This window comes from Astatotilapia calliptera, chromosome 10 (genome assembly GCF_964374335.1).
Source record: "Astatotilapia calliptera chromosome 10, fAstCal68.1, whole genome shotgun sequence".
In the NCBI taxonomy this organism is placed as follows: domain Eukaryota; kingdom Metazoa; phylum Chordata; class Actinopteri; order Cichliformes; family Cichlidae; genus Astatotilapia; species Astatotilapia calliptera.
Window position 1 is genome coordinate 4,902,960 of NC_137431.1, and position 13,166 is coordinate 4,916,125.

The following is a 13,166-nucleotide window of genomic DNA, read 5'->3' on the forward strand; positions in this document are numbered from 1 at the left end:
CCTTGCTGAAAGAAGGCCCTTGGTTTGAACCCATGTATGTTCTCCGGATTAGTTGTGTCTGGGTGCTTCAGCTTCCACCTACAGCTGGTTTAGGTTAACTAGTGATTCTGTTTATCTGTTCATGTTATTGCTGTGACAGACTCTCACCCTGTTTATTCATTGAAAACATACTTGAGATTTATGCATGAGCTCATTGCCTTGTCATTCTTTGTCTTTACATACACTTTATACCTGCAAACCTCTTCAAATATGAATCACCAGTAGCAGCACCAGTATTTTCTTCTAATAGCATATGTGTGGTGTACGCAAGGTACTGACCTAAAGCTCAACACACACACACATCAGCAAAACCTCCATTCTCACTGTGTGGCAAATGACAGTGAGTGTCCACTTTATTGTTTTTCAAACATGTAAACATACAAGACAGTGACTTTGAAACAATCACATACAGGACATGGTGTCAACCAATAAAATAGAAAATATCATATTCATCTTTATATACTGTATACCCAAACAAATGAACACTGCAAGGTTGCTAAAGCCAGAATTTTCTTTATATATATATAAATGAATATTACATTTCATTTACATCAGTTCACAATGGAATTACCTGTTGTTTCTTTTCTACACAGTCCTTTCCTGGCACATTGCACATACCCTCAGAAATCCTGTTCAGAAAGGATTATTGGTCAAGGATCAGTTACCCTCTTCAGCTTATAGTCTTATAGCTGTGCCTGGTTTAAACCTGCAAGCGAGCACACTTCACAAACACAGGCACCATTTAGTTTTGCAAAAAGCAGAATGTGGGAGGTGCTAATAACTTCTCAGTATGATCTGAAGAGTGTCTAATTATCCACAAGGATATGGCTGCAGACAGAGATGCTCCAGGTACTGCGCAGTGTCTTACACTCCTGTTAAAATGGTGTATGATGCATCTGCTGCTTAGTTCAGTCAGTAGGGGCGGTTCAGTTAAAGAACGATATCAGGGAATTTCTATATTTTACTACTACTTTTCCAATGGTGTCTTTAATTTCTAAACATTACAATCAAGAAAAATATTTATGAGGCAAAGAGACAACACATTAATCAGTGGTTCAGTCTTTGTTCTACTGTCAATAATATCAAATAAACTTGGTAGCAAACATGCCTGGTGAGAAGACCTCTAATGGAAATCAGTCAAATTTACATGTTGTAAGATTTTTGATTTTTTAAAAGCCAATTTTTTGGATTCATCAGTCAAAAAATATTTAGTGCTATTAGAGCATATTGTTTGGAAAGGTAAGGGTGCATTGATGGATTATCTTGCTAATATTTACTCTTCGTTTCTGACCTGAAATTTTAACCGAAGCATCCCGACCTGCAGCCCTCTTACATGTGCAAAATTAAGGCATAACTCCACCAATAATCACTCTGAGACACTTTCGTGTCCACACTGTGACAGTCAAATAAAAGGCAGTTTCAGAATAAATACACACTATGGTCCTTTTGCTGCCATTTTTGCTACATCCTACTGAGGTAGACAGATGCATACTGCAATAGTCACCTTGCCAACCAAACATTCCCTGATGAGGCAATATGTATCTACACTGGAAAAGCAGCAGATCCTTAAATAGTGCACCTCAGCCTAAAAAACACAGTACACACACTTCTTGTATTGTTTTTCCCTGTAACAGGTTAGGCATACGTGTCTGTACATTATGTTTCCTGTATTGTATACTGTTCCTTTTAGACTTGATAAAAAAAATTTCAACTTGAGGCAACTGAAACACAAACGAACAAGTAAATCAGACTCATCTGCAGAAAATCACCTGCACATATTTTAGTGATACACAATAATTTTGACTTCTACTTTCAAACACATTAAACTTTTTCAGGTATGATCATTTGTGGCATTTATTTGTCAAACAAAATAAATAAATGTAGACCGTTGTATTCGTGACATGTGCAAGCTGTCGCTGTCAACCAAACTGCTCTAAATAATCAGCCTCACAGAGATGCCAGTAAGAGTGGAAATGTTTCATTTGGGCATCGTGGGCGCACAGTTCTGGCTGAGAGAACAGAAGTGCCACACTTTTTGTTTGTGAGGGGCAGCCAATCAGGAGAAAGTAAGACGAAGGTATGAGGAATAAAGGTGTTTGTTTCTGACAGTGGATGAGCTGCACCAAGGACCAGTATAAGATCAAGGCCCTTTTTGAAGAGCTGCCCTGGTCCTACAGTCAGAGCAGAACAGGTCCCCTTTAAAAAAAAAACAACATTTTATCTCCCTGGTCACCTTTCACAATTTTTAGACAATTCACTAGATCATAGTTTGAAAATCCGCCGATAATCATAAAACTTCCACATCCATGCTTTATTACAGACACCTTTCCTGCTGCCGTATTGGCTGTATAAGTTAGTTATAACAGTACAAATCTGAAACAGTGAGGAGTGGTTAAAACGTTTCTTTGTTGTTGTATTTTAAGGAATAGCCAACAGCAGTTTCCAGGCACTCCACCAGGGAGCCTGCAGAGAGGAAGTCCAGCTCCACCTCAATAAATTTGATGTAAATGGCACAACGCTCAGGTGAGTCTTCACCTGCCTCGTCCGTCTGACTCGTTCCAGCGTTGTGACAGTTCTCCTGCAGGAACCGCGTCACGGCGGAGGGCTCACCATGGACATAGTGTTTGCCAGAGCCCTGAAAGTGCTGAAAGAGACACTGCTGTATGGTCCTGTCCTCAGCTATGCCCAGGTAGCAGTAAGTGACTTTAGCCCCAGTCCTGTCACCACGCTCTACTCCTTCTCCATGAAACTGGCTTTGAGCCCCATTCTCTAACCCACTCTGAGGTAAGCTGTGGTCTTCACTGTCACCCGGGGAAGAGGTCTGAGCAGTGCCATGAGAAGGCGACGCTGCCTCGTAGCCAATAGCGTATAGTCCATACGCCTTGGGAATGTCCCCAGGAAGGAGGTAGTGGGATGTGCCTCTGCTGCAGCTCGTCACCTTTGACTGGGACACACGGACCCAGTCCACCTCCATGTGCAGCTCAAGGCAACGCGCCTCGCTGATGGTAATGTCCAAAAACTTGTAGTAGACATTCTTCCAGTTCATCTTCTGAACTTTGGTCATGATGATGCGGCCTTCAGGCTTCTCTGGGTTGAAGTACTCACGCAGCCGTTTACCAAGCGGCACCTGTGAGCTGATTTCAGCATAGTGGTAACGCACGTGCTCACGCCAGCGCGTGTTGTACCCCACAGCAAAGATGGCCAGCTTGTTGGAGAGGTGTAGCCGGGAAAACTCAGTCCACGTCTGAAAGTGCTCCCACTTCAGCTGCACAGACTCAAGAATATGGATCACTGTCTGCATTGTGTCCCTTTTTCTGTGTGTAATATCAAAAAGCAGTGATGTCAGCTTTTGAGAGGTTATGCAGATTTTATAAACACCAACATAATCTGAGTTGCATTTACAAGGATGGATAAGTCTTGATTCTCGTTGACTTACTGTGTTTGTTCTGACAGCTCCGCTTGGATCTGTAGGACTCTGTGTTTAGGCAACTGGATTTCGTCTGGTAGGAAAAAGCACAAATCTGAGTTCAAAACCACCTGCTGTGTCGTATATTTTTTGGATGTCATCCGCTAGCTAACACCAAACTCACCGGTCTCCATGTCTCCCTCCTGGAATGCCGAGTCCAGCACCTGGTTGCACCAGTCCTCCTGTGAGAAGTCTTCCAGGGTGCTACCATCAGACTCCATCTCCTGATACAGCCCACTGCTGTTGATGAGCACAGGGGCACAGCTCTGGGAGTCCCAGCCTCCCTGACCGAACACCTTCTCCAGCTGCTCGATAGTGTAGCTGCTCTTCCTTTTACCGATGCCATGCTCCTTCACACGGCTGTAGCAGCGCCGCAGCGTCTGTTTGTAAAAGGAGGATGAACACATCTTTCACAATTAAGAACATTTTTACAATTTTTACGCTTCTTTACATTGTTACCAAAAGCTGACATAGTCAGTAGGTAAGTTTTTTGTATCTGTGTAGCAATTAATTCTCCTAAATGCATTCTTAAAACACCACCTGTTGCTTTAAGGGTAATGAATAATCTAGTTTGGTTAAATGCACAGAACAATAAGTACATGTTTATTTAAGAAATCACACTTTTTACTGCTCTTTAAGTTAATTCACAACACTGTGATGACAAATGCTGTGGTGCTGGTTACACCTATGCCTGGCCCTGAAAGGTGCAGCTCATACCTAGCTGCCTCCTTCACCACCTGCCTCTCCTACCCTCATCAAGATGCCTAATCCAGCCACAACACGGTCAGCCCTCATCGGTCTCCAAGGCAGAGACAGATCTTATCATATGCCGAAACAACAACAAAAACAAAACAATGCAAAACAGCACTTTTGATGATGAAACATCAACATTTTGAACTGAAATGAAACCAAAAAGAAAAAATCCAGCACCACCATTTAAATGGAGATTACATCGAAATTTGAACGACACTGCCTGCATCCACTTTATCAGGTTTTTATCGCATACCAATGTGATGTATGTGTTTACGTCAACAAATCAAAATCACTGTGTATGTAAACGGACAAAAAGGTTAGCGCTTTAAATGTATCTGTGAAAAACAAAAAACCCTGCGATTATGATTGCACTGTAGCAGTCGAAAACCCAATACAATTTCATTATTTAAAAATCCAATATGCCGGTATACCACCATATATATATATATTATATATATATATACACCATATATTTTCTTCTTTCATACACACAAAACATAAACTGACTTTGTTATACGGAATCATTTGTTTACTCATTTACACTCTGCCCTGTTCCAAACAGCTGGCTGTCTTCCAAATAGGTGTTTACAAACAGGGAAGTTCTACAGTGCCATCTGGTGGACAAACTATACAACACCAACGCTCAGATTTGAAGGACGTGTCTCTGTCTCTTTTCTTTTTAAATTGACTTTTTTCTTTTTGCCTTTTTAAAGACTGCAAATATTAGCAAACAGCTAACATTTGCTGTTTCAAGAAATAATAATAATTATAAAAACATTTGCTGTTAACATCTACCTGCCGATAAATCCATTGGGTTCTACTAGAGTGTTCCCACAGGCCATGTTAACATGGACAAAAACCTGTCCAGAAAACTAGAGTTCCCTGCAGCTTTCCAAAAATAGAAATTTACTTTTGTTTGAATGAGTCTGACTGAATGTAAGTACCCTAGAACAACCAATCTGAGAACAGCATTAATTTCCATACGCACGATTCACAGTAAAGTGGGTACCCAGAGACTCTAGAAAGTGAATGATATATTTTGGCGACTTCAAGTCTCCATGGGTGAAATAACTGCATGTGATGCAAAGTTGGTGGGACCCGTGTTCAACTTTCAGGCGAGCGACTGAAGAGACAACCAGTGAGAGTGAAGAATACCGTTGATTGACATATGACCTGCTAGTAAATACATTAGAGGGTCACTTAGGCAACTGGAGCCTGGAATGGCCACAAGTGAACCGCTGTTTTATTAAACTGAGCATGGCAGGAGCTGACTTCCTGTCTAGTTATGCAAAGTTTTGCTTATCACACATGTTGGCCAAGGTGCTTAACAAGAATAAGCCCATCTGTGATGATGAGGAGGGCTTGTTTACTTCCTAATGGTAGCCACACAAAGCATAGATGGAAGCTGATCTCAGAGCAGTTTAAAGCAGAGCCAGCGGCAGCTTGTCCAGTATGTTAATCTCAGTAATGACACAACAATAACATTTAATAATGGTGCAGCAGATGGTGCAAATAAAATTTGATTGAATAAACTAATGACATGAATCAATATAAATTGCAATATTAATAACTGGAAAATATTATTATCACTTTACAGTTTGTTAACAGTAATATAACACTTGACTGAGTTTCTATTTAACATATATGAGTGATGATCATTATAAAGTGTTAAGGACCTTTCTAATGACTTGTGTGCAACATTCATCTGTGTGTCTGTTACAGGAAGTCAGATGAATAAATCAAAGGGAACTGACTTCACTCTAATAAAGGATATCATTTCTGATAATTGAAGTGGTTATAAACAGAAGATGCACAATAACAGGCATGACAGCCGCAATTAGCCTCCTGTACATGTGAGGGAGGCGGGATGAGTGCAGCCATGTCCACAGAGCGCAGAAACAACACGTTAAAATATGATTGAACTTGTTTATCTGCGTGTGAGCCACACTGTAGATTAACAGGTAGCAGCTCCACCTCAGTGTCACAGCTACAGGTCCAGGTGCTGGTGATGGAGGGTTAGTATGTGATGTTAAAGCTATTGTTGCATCCTCTGAAGCTCATTTACCTTCATCCTCTCCCTGCACTGGGACGGGGTCCTCTCGTATCCCAGCTCCGACAAGGCTCTGGACACCCGTTCGTACATGGCAGGACCGGGGGCCTTACCAGAGAACACGGTGCCGGCGACCTCCAGCTGCTGCATCCTCGCCTCCGTCAGCCTCTCGTTACCCCACACCGCGATGAGGGCGTTTGTCTCGGAGGGCGTCCACGACATCCCTCGGCAAGCCGTGAAGCTGTTGGAGGAGGATGAGGCCGTGTTCCGGCCCGCAGCCCCCGAGCTCACGTTCAAAGGCGAGAAGCGGTTTGGCGTCGAGGGATTAGAGTGATATTGATTACTGTCACTCAAATCCTCCGATTCAGGGGATGGCACCTCGGTTTTCGGTACCTTTAACGGCGTCGATATCTCTGGAGAATGCTCTGTGTTACTGGACGCCGCCATGTTGCCTCTGTTGCTAAGGGGAGGGAAAGTGACGTCCGGCTTGGAAAAAAGCACGGCGTGGATCCTGGAGGGATTATGTAGTCTAAACCAGTTTCTCATTGCACTCAGTTATTGCATTTGTGTTGCTATCTCACTGATGAAGAACTACATTTAATAAAAAATGATATCCAACAGGATTTACAAGCAAAATATCCACATTTGATAGAAAGATGAAAAAAAATGATGGATTGCATTTATATAGCGCTTTACAATACCACTATTGTAATGGTTAACAAACAGCCATCATACATTGAGAATAGCAGACAAATCAACATTACACATCTTCCAATTAATGGCTAATTAATATTATGCTGTCTACAGTCTGTTACAGTTTTCCCAATCCCTACTAATAAATGTTATGTTATCTTTTTTCAGGATACAAAATACCTGCCGTTATCCAAAGACACATCTGCTTACCTGTATCTTTTGCTTGTTTCTCCTCTTCTTTTCTCTTTTTTTCTAAACTGAGGATCTGATGGCTTTGACCTTTCCTTGTCCATCTTCCATCAGTATTTTTGCACTCCAGTATCAACACCCAACCCCACAACATAAATTAATAGACTAATAGACCTTCACCTTGTATAGGGTTTTTTCTTCTTCTGGGATTTCACACAGAAACATAATTAATACATAACGTGTTTGGATTGACAATATTATGAATGTGCAGTGTATGGAAGCAGCACCAGCAGTCTACACCTAGACCAATGAATGCTGAAGTGTGCATGGTGGTTCACGGCGTGAAGTGTGAAAGAACCTGCTAGTCATCAATTATTTTAACTTGTATTATTTAAGAAGGAAATGGCCCTCAAATAGAGACCACGATGTCACAGTGATATCACGGTTTTAGTTCTTTGGTGTTAGTGGTTTGGGTTTGTTATGCTGCCAGACAAGAATGCATTTGGTCCATATGGACTGCTGGTATCATCTAAAGCTAGCAAGCATGGTTAACAACTTGCATCCATGCCCTCCCACTGAACTTTTTGGGGGATTTCCTTCGTCTTTGGAAGTAATAGAGGCCACCCAAACACCTGAAATATCAATGGAAAGCCCAGGATGTCCTCTATTTAGTACATCAGGACTCATAAGTTAAAAGATAAAGACCAAAAACAAATCTCCATTTCAGAGGACATAAATGAATAGGCTGTTTTTCAGGAGGATATTACCTACAGCTGCAAATGCACATATCAGATAAACTAAAAAAAAACATTCAGTTAAAACAAATGCATGCACTTGTATGGTCGGTACTAAACAGTCAGCAATAATACTTACAAAAATGATAAAAGATAACAATTCTGTTAAAAATGATCTAGACATCAAAAACACCTCAAACACAGCTGATAGATCCAGTCCCCTGGCTGTTAGACTAGCTGTGTCAAACATAAGGCCACAGGAAGCAGAAGTGGCCTAGCAAACACTCTAATTTAGCCTTACTGAATGGCTTTGGGAGTAAAGGAGAGCATAAATATAAGATTTTTAACTGTGACTTAATTGACCTGCACAAGGCTTCATTCATACTACACTAAAGTAGTAAAGTAAGTGATAGACAATTAAATAACAGAAAAGATTTTTCACAGTTTTTTTGTTTTGTTTTTTTAAATAATGGGACTGTAGTAGAAAAAATTGGACTTTTTCTGTGAAACAAACAATTTTCTGTTTCGTAATTACAAGACAGTCTGGGCAAAGAGCTACCAGAAGTAAATTTTAAACATTTTCTTCTTACAATTTAAGCCCGTAGAGCCAGTCTGACACATTTATTTCATCATGCAGAAAAAAAATGCATGCATTGTTAAAATTACACTTTTTTTCTTATACTAATTAATCATAGGGATTAAATGTGCAGTTTCACTGGTCTGACTCATGGAAGGCAAAAATCAGCTGTACGTGGCCCGTGATGAAATATATTTAGAGGAGTCGCAGCTTCCTTAGTGACTTCATCAATTCTGGAGATGCTGATTGGTGTTGGGATTAAATAATTTGCAGTGCCTCAATAATGCTATGCCACCACCATTTTGAGATCCGCGACAATGTGTCATGCAGGAGGCATCTCCCTTCTAGAAGTAATAAAGTGTTAAATTTTCTACTGAGCAGTGTTTTGTCTTCCATCGGATGCCTCTGAGGAATCAAAAGAACTCGGTGAAGTGTTGATATTTACAATTGGGGGCTTGTCCAGGATTCCGATAGGAGGCTAAGGAAGACAGATTGGGTGCGATCTGGGAGCTCAACCAGCAAAGCGAACAGAGAACCGGGTCATTTTGAAATAAAGCACCACCTGTTAAACCAAAATGTGCACTTTTGAGCTTATCTAAATTGGCTGTTCACCAAGTTGATTGAATTCTCAGTGTCAATTTGCTGCAGTAGACAAAGAGGCGATGTGTGATCATCATCCGTCCCAGTGCGTTAGAGCGACTAAATTGGGGTGTAATAAGCCGAGTAAACAAATAGGCTGTTGCTGAAAGTAAGAGAGTAAGAGTAACAAGCCTTCTAGGACTTTGTGTTGGCTGTAGTGTTTAACAAAAAAACTCTGACACATGTCATCAGTGTCTGCTTTTAAATCTTTATTAAAGACTCATTCATATTATACGCTTTTTTTTGTTCTTTAAAAAATAAATTTTTTGATATTCTTTGGTTAACAACATTCAGTTCTTTTAGATTTTTATGTTAATTTTAAGTTGTTCATCACTATAATAATCACATTGTATCTTATTTTGACATTCCACATGTCTTTATTAGCCTTTTTTAACTGATTTGCTGGTTTTGATAAGTACTATACAATAAACCTTATCAGTTTTAAAATTACATTAATATTTCAAGTATCTTGTGAACATGAAGTTAATAAGGTGCAGAGTCCAATTTGATCCAATGCAAAACTATATTTCCCATTCAGGAAGTGTTTGTCCCAGCATAAACTGACAATAAAACACATCACAGAGACTTTTGCTCATTTTCAGTTCAGTTTGTAAATATAGTCACCAAGGTTTGGAAAAGAGTTTAATACAGCAGACTAAAATGGTCTCAGTAGCAAAAAGTGAAAACACAATAGTGATTTTTTTAAAACTGAAATTTAAACTTTAGTTTAGCTGTTATGGTCTGTTTCTTCACATCTCCAAAGCAGGTCACATTTTTACAATATCCTTTGACTGTATTCACACAGACTTTGACACTAAACATTTTTCCTGGGAAGTGTGTCCTGTGCAAACTGTCTTTCGAGATCTGTACACATGGTTTGAATAATTTGGAGAAATGAAATCTCCTACAAGACTCATGTGCATGCACATCTATTTTCTGAAGGCTTGAAAGCATTTTAGATCTTGGTATGGCAACAGCACACCCTGTGTTAGAGGTTTAGATTCCAACAGTCACTCTTTGAGATAAGGTTTTACAGTGGGGCAAAAAAGTATTTAGTCAGCCACCGATTGTGCAAGTTCCCCCACTTAAAACGATGACAGAGGTCAGTAATTTGCACCAGAGGTACACTTCAACTGTGAGAGACAGAATGTGAAAAAAAAATCCATGAATCCACATGGTAGGATTTGTAAAGAATTTATTCGTAAATCAGGGTGGAAAATAAGTATTTGGTCAATAACAAAAATACAACTCAATACTTTGTAACATAACCTTTGTTGGCAATAACAGAGGTCAAACGTTTACTATAGGTCTTTACCAGGTTTGCACACACAGTAGCTGGTATTCTGGCCCATTCCTCCATGCAGATCTTCTCGAGAGCAGTGATGTTTTGGGGCTGTCGCCGAGCAACACGGACTTTCAACTCCCGCCACAGATTTTCTATGGGGTTGAGGTCTGGAGACTGGCTAGGCCACTCCAGGACTTTCAAATGCTTCTTACTCCTTTGTTGCCCGGGCGGTGTGTTTTGGATCATTGTCACGTTGGAAGACCCAGCCTCGTTTCATCTTCAAAGTTCTCACTGATGGAAGGAGGTTTTGGCTCAAAATCTCACGATACATGGCCCCATTCATTCTGTCCTTAAGACGGATCAGTCGTCCTGTCCCCTTGGCAGAAAAACAGCCCCATAGCATGATGTTTCCACCCCCATGCTTCACAGTAGGTATGGTGTTCTTGGGATGCAACTCAGTATTCTTCTTCCTCCAAACACGACGAGTTGAGTTTATACCAAAAAGTTCTACTTTGGTTTCATCTGACCACATGACATTCTCCCAATCCTCTGCTGTATCATCCATGTGCTCTCTGGCAAACTTCAGACGGGCCTGGACATGCACTGGCTTCAGCAGCGGAACACGTCTGGCACTGCGGGATTTGATTCCCTGCCGTTGTAGTGTGTTACTGATGGTGACCTTTGTTACTTTGGTCCCAGCTCTCTGCAGGTCATTCACCAGGTCCCCCCGTGTGGTTCTGGGATCTTTGCTCACCGTTCTCATGATCATTTTGACCCCACGGGATGAGATCTTGTGTGGAGCCCCAGATCGAGGGAGATTATCAGTGGTCTTGTATGTCTTCCATTTTCTGATGATTGCTCCCACAGTTGATTTTTTTCACACCAAGCTGCTTGCCTATTGTAGATTCACTCTTCCCAGTCTGGTGCAGGTCTACAATACTTTTCCTGGTGTCCTTCGAAAGCTCTTTGGTCTTGGCCATGGCGGAGTTTGGAGTCTGACTGTTTGAGGCTGTGGACAGGTGTCTTTTATACAGATGATGAGTTCAAACAGGTGCCATTCATACAGGTAACGAGTGGGGGACAGAAAAGCTTCTTACAGAAGACGTTACAGGTCTGTGAGAGCCAGAGATTTTCCTTGTTTGAGGTGACCAAATACTTATTTTCCACCCTAATTTACAAATAAATTCTTTACAAATCCTACCATGTGGATTCATGGATTTTTCTTTCACATTCTGTCTCTCACAGTTGAAGTGTACCTCTGGTGCAAATTACTGACCTCTGTCATCATTTTAAGTGGGGGAACTTGCACAATCGGTGGCTGACTAAGTACTTTTTTGCCCCACTGTATATTGGCACCCGAAGTTGGAACCCTCTGATATAATTTTATGGATTTGTTGATTTGCTTAGTTTGTCTCAATGACAATCTCCTTTATATTTTATGTCACTGATGAAAATGATTAAAAAAATGGTACAAATTTTATCTACACGTTCTTTCTCAGTGGATCAAGTGTTACCTAAAGTGGTTTTCCTTTATGCCAAAAAATCTCACCAGTTAGTTTCAGTAATTAATGACAGATATGTTACACAGACAGTCTATGTATCCACTGTAACAATGTTATACTTCATTATGGGCAAATGAATGTCAAAGGTAAAACTGAAGTCATTTTTAGATCTTATGCAGTATCTACTTCAAGATTTTATATTCTATATTTGTGAAAAACATCACAGCACCAAATAAACAGAGTAACAAACATAGGGACAGAGTGCCTTTTCTGCTGATCCTCACTACTGCACCCAGAGGGCAACGTGTAACATGACACAGCAGTTAGAGGGCAGTGAACAAGAATTTTTATTGGATTTTGAGTATATAATTGGTTATTTCATGGCCCCATTGATTGATTGTGGCATTATTTACTTCATCTTCTCTGTGACAGTGTTTGATTGGCTTTCTTCAGGGACTGCAGGTCATTCAGTCCAGCTCTGCCATCTGTCCAGTGCTTGGCTGTGAGTGTGTGTGTGTGTGTGTGTGTGTGTGTGTGTGTGTGTGTGGTCAACATAGTCCTAACCTGGCCAAAGAGATAGGTCAGGACCCTGTTTAATTTTCTTTGAATGAGGTCTGTGGACTGCTGTCTATTAAAGGTCAGAGACAGGAAACAATCGACAGTCTAACTTTCAGTGTGAAAAAGTAGCTTCTAATAACACAACATGTCATGTTTCCTGTCAGGATAAGACGATGCGTGAAGTATCCTGGAACAATGACAATAGGTTTAGTATTTTTACTGGTTAGACTTTCTGGGAATGTAGCTCATGTTTGAACTGAAATGAAATAATATGAATTTAATATAAAAAATATATACACAATTATTATGAAGCTATTTGATCACTCAAAGCACTTTAAACAACTTGCCTCATTCACCCATTTGTATTCCATGTTTTCTATCTAAGTGCTTTCTATCTAACATTCACACAGATGAATGCATCAGAGAGGACCTTGGGGTTTAGTATTTGTAGATGAGGTGCTCTACCTCCGGAGCTACAGAAAGTCCTACCCTATCCCTGTTGTAGATTAACACAGATCCCTACACAGTCTACTTGGGTGCTGTCAGCTGTGGTAGACTCTGTTGCTTACAGTATGTTCTTACGCTGCCAAAATCAGAGCCTTTGTGCTGTCCTTTTCTTAACCGGGTAGGATTACTTGATGTTAGTCACTTCTGTCGATTGTACACATCCCATTCAGGGCC

The 13,166-nt window shown here is 40.6% G+C and overlaps 1 protein-coding gene across 1 annotated transcript; it reads right to left on the minus strand.

The window, feature by feature from the left end:
• Nucleotides 1-352: 352 nt before the first annotated feature.
• Nucleotides 353-6,792, minus strand: msantd2 (Myb/SANT DNA binding domain containing 2). The gene is made up of 4 exons (XM_026183157.2): nucleotides 6,324-6,792; nucleotides 3,630-3,885; nucleotides 3,476-3,539; nucleotides 353-3,353 (listed from the first exon to the last, which is right to left on the minus strand). The coding sequence occupies exons 1-4, from the start codon at nucleotides 6,753-6,755 to the stop codon at nucleotides 2,432-2,434; spliced, it is 1,674 nt and encodes a 557-aa protein (XP_026038942.1). The 5' UTR covers nucleotides 6,756-6,792; the 3' UTR covers nucleotides 353-2,431.
• Between the last annotated feature and the right edge of the window lie 6,374 nt (nucleotides 6,793-13,166).

Bases quoted from the DNA above. Each gene is read 5' to 3' on its own strand.
- msantd2 (XM_026183157.2), bottom strand. From the start codon at position 6,755: ATGGCGGCGTCCAGTAACACAGAGCATTCTCCAGAGATATCGACGCCG. The intron at 3,886-6,323 runs GTAAATGAGCTT...TTTTACAAACAG, and splicing joins AGTGCAGGGAGAGGATGAAG to ACGCTGCGGCGCTGCTACAG. The intron at 3,354-3,475 runs GTAAGTCAACGA...TATTACACACAG, and splicing joins GAGCTGTCAGAACAAACACA to AAAAAGGGACACAATGCAGA.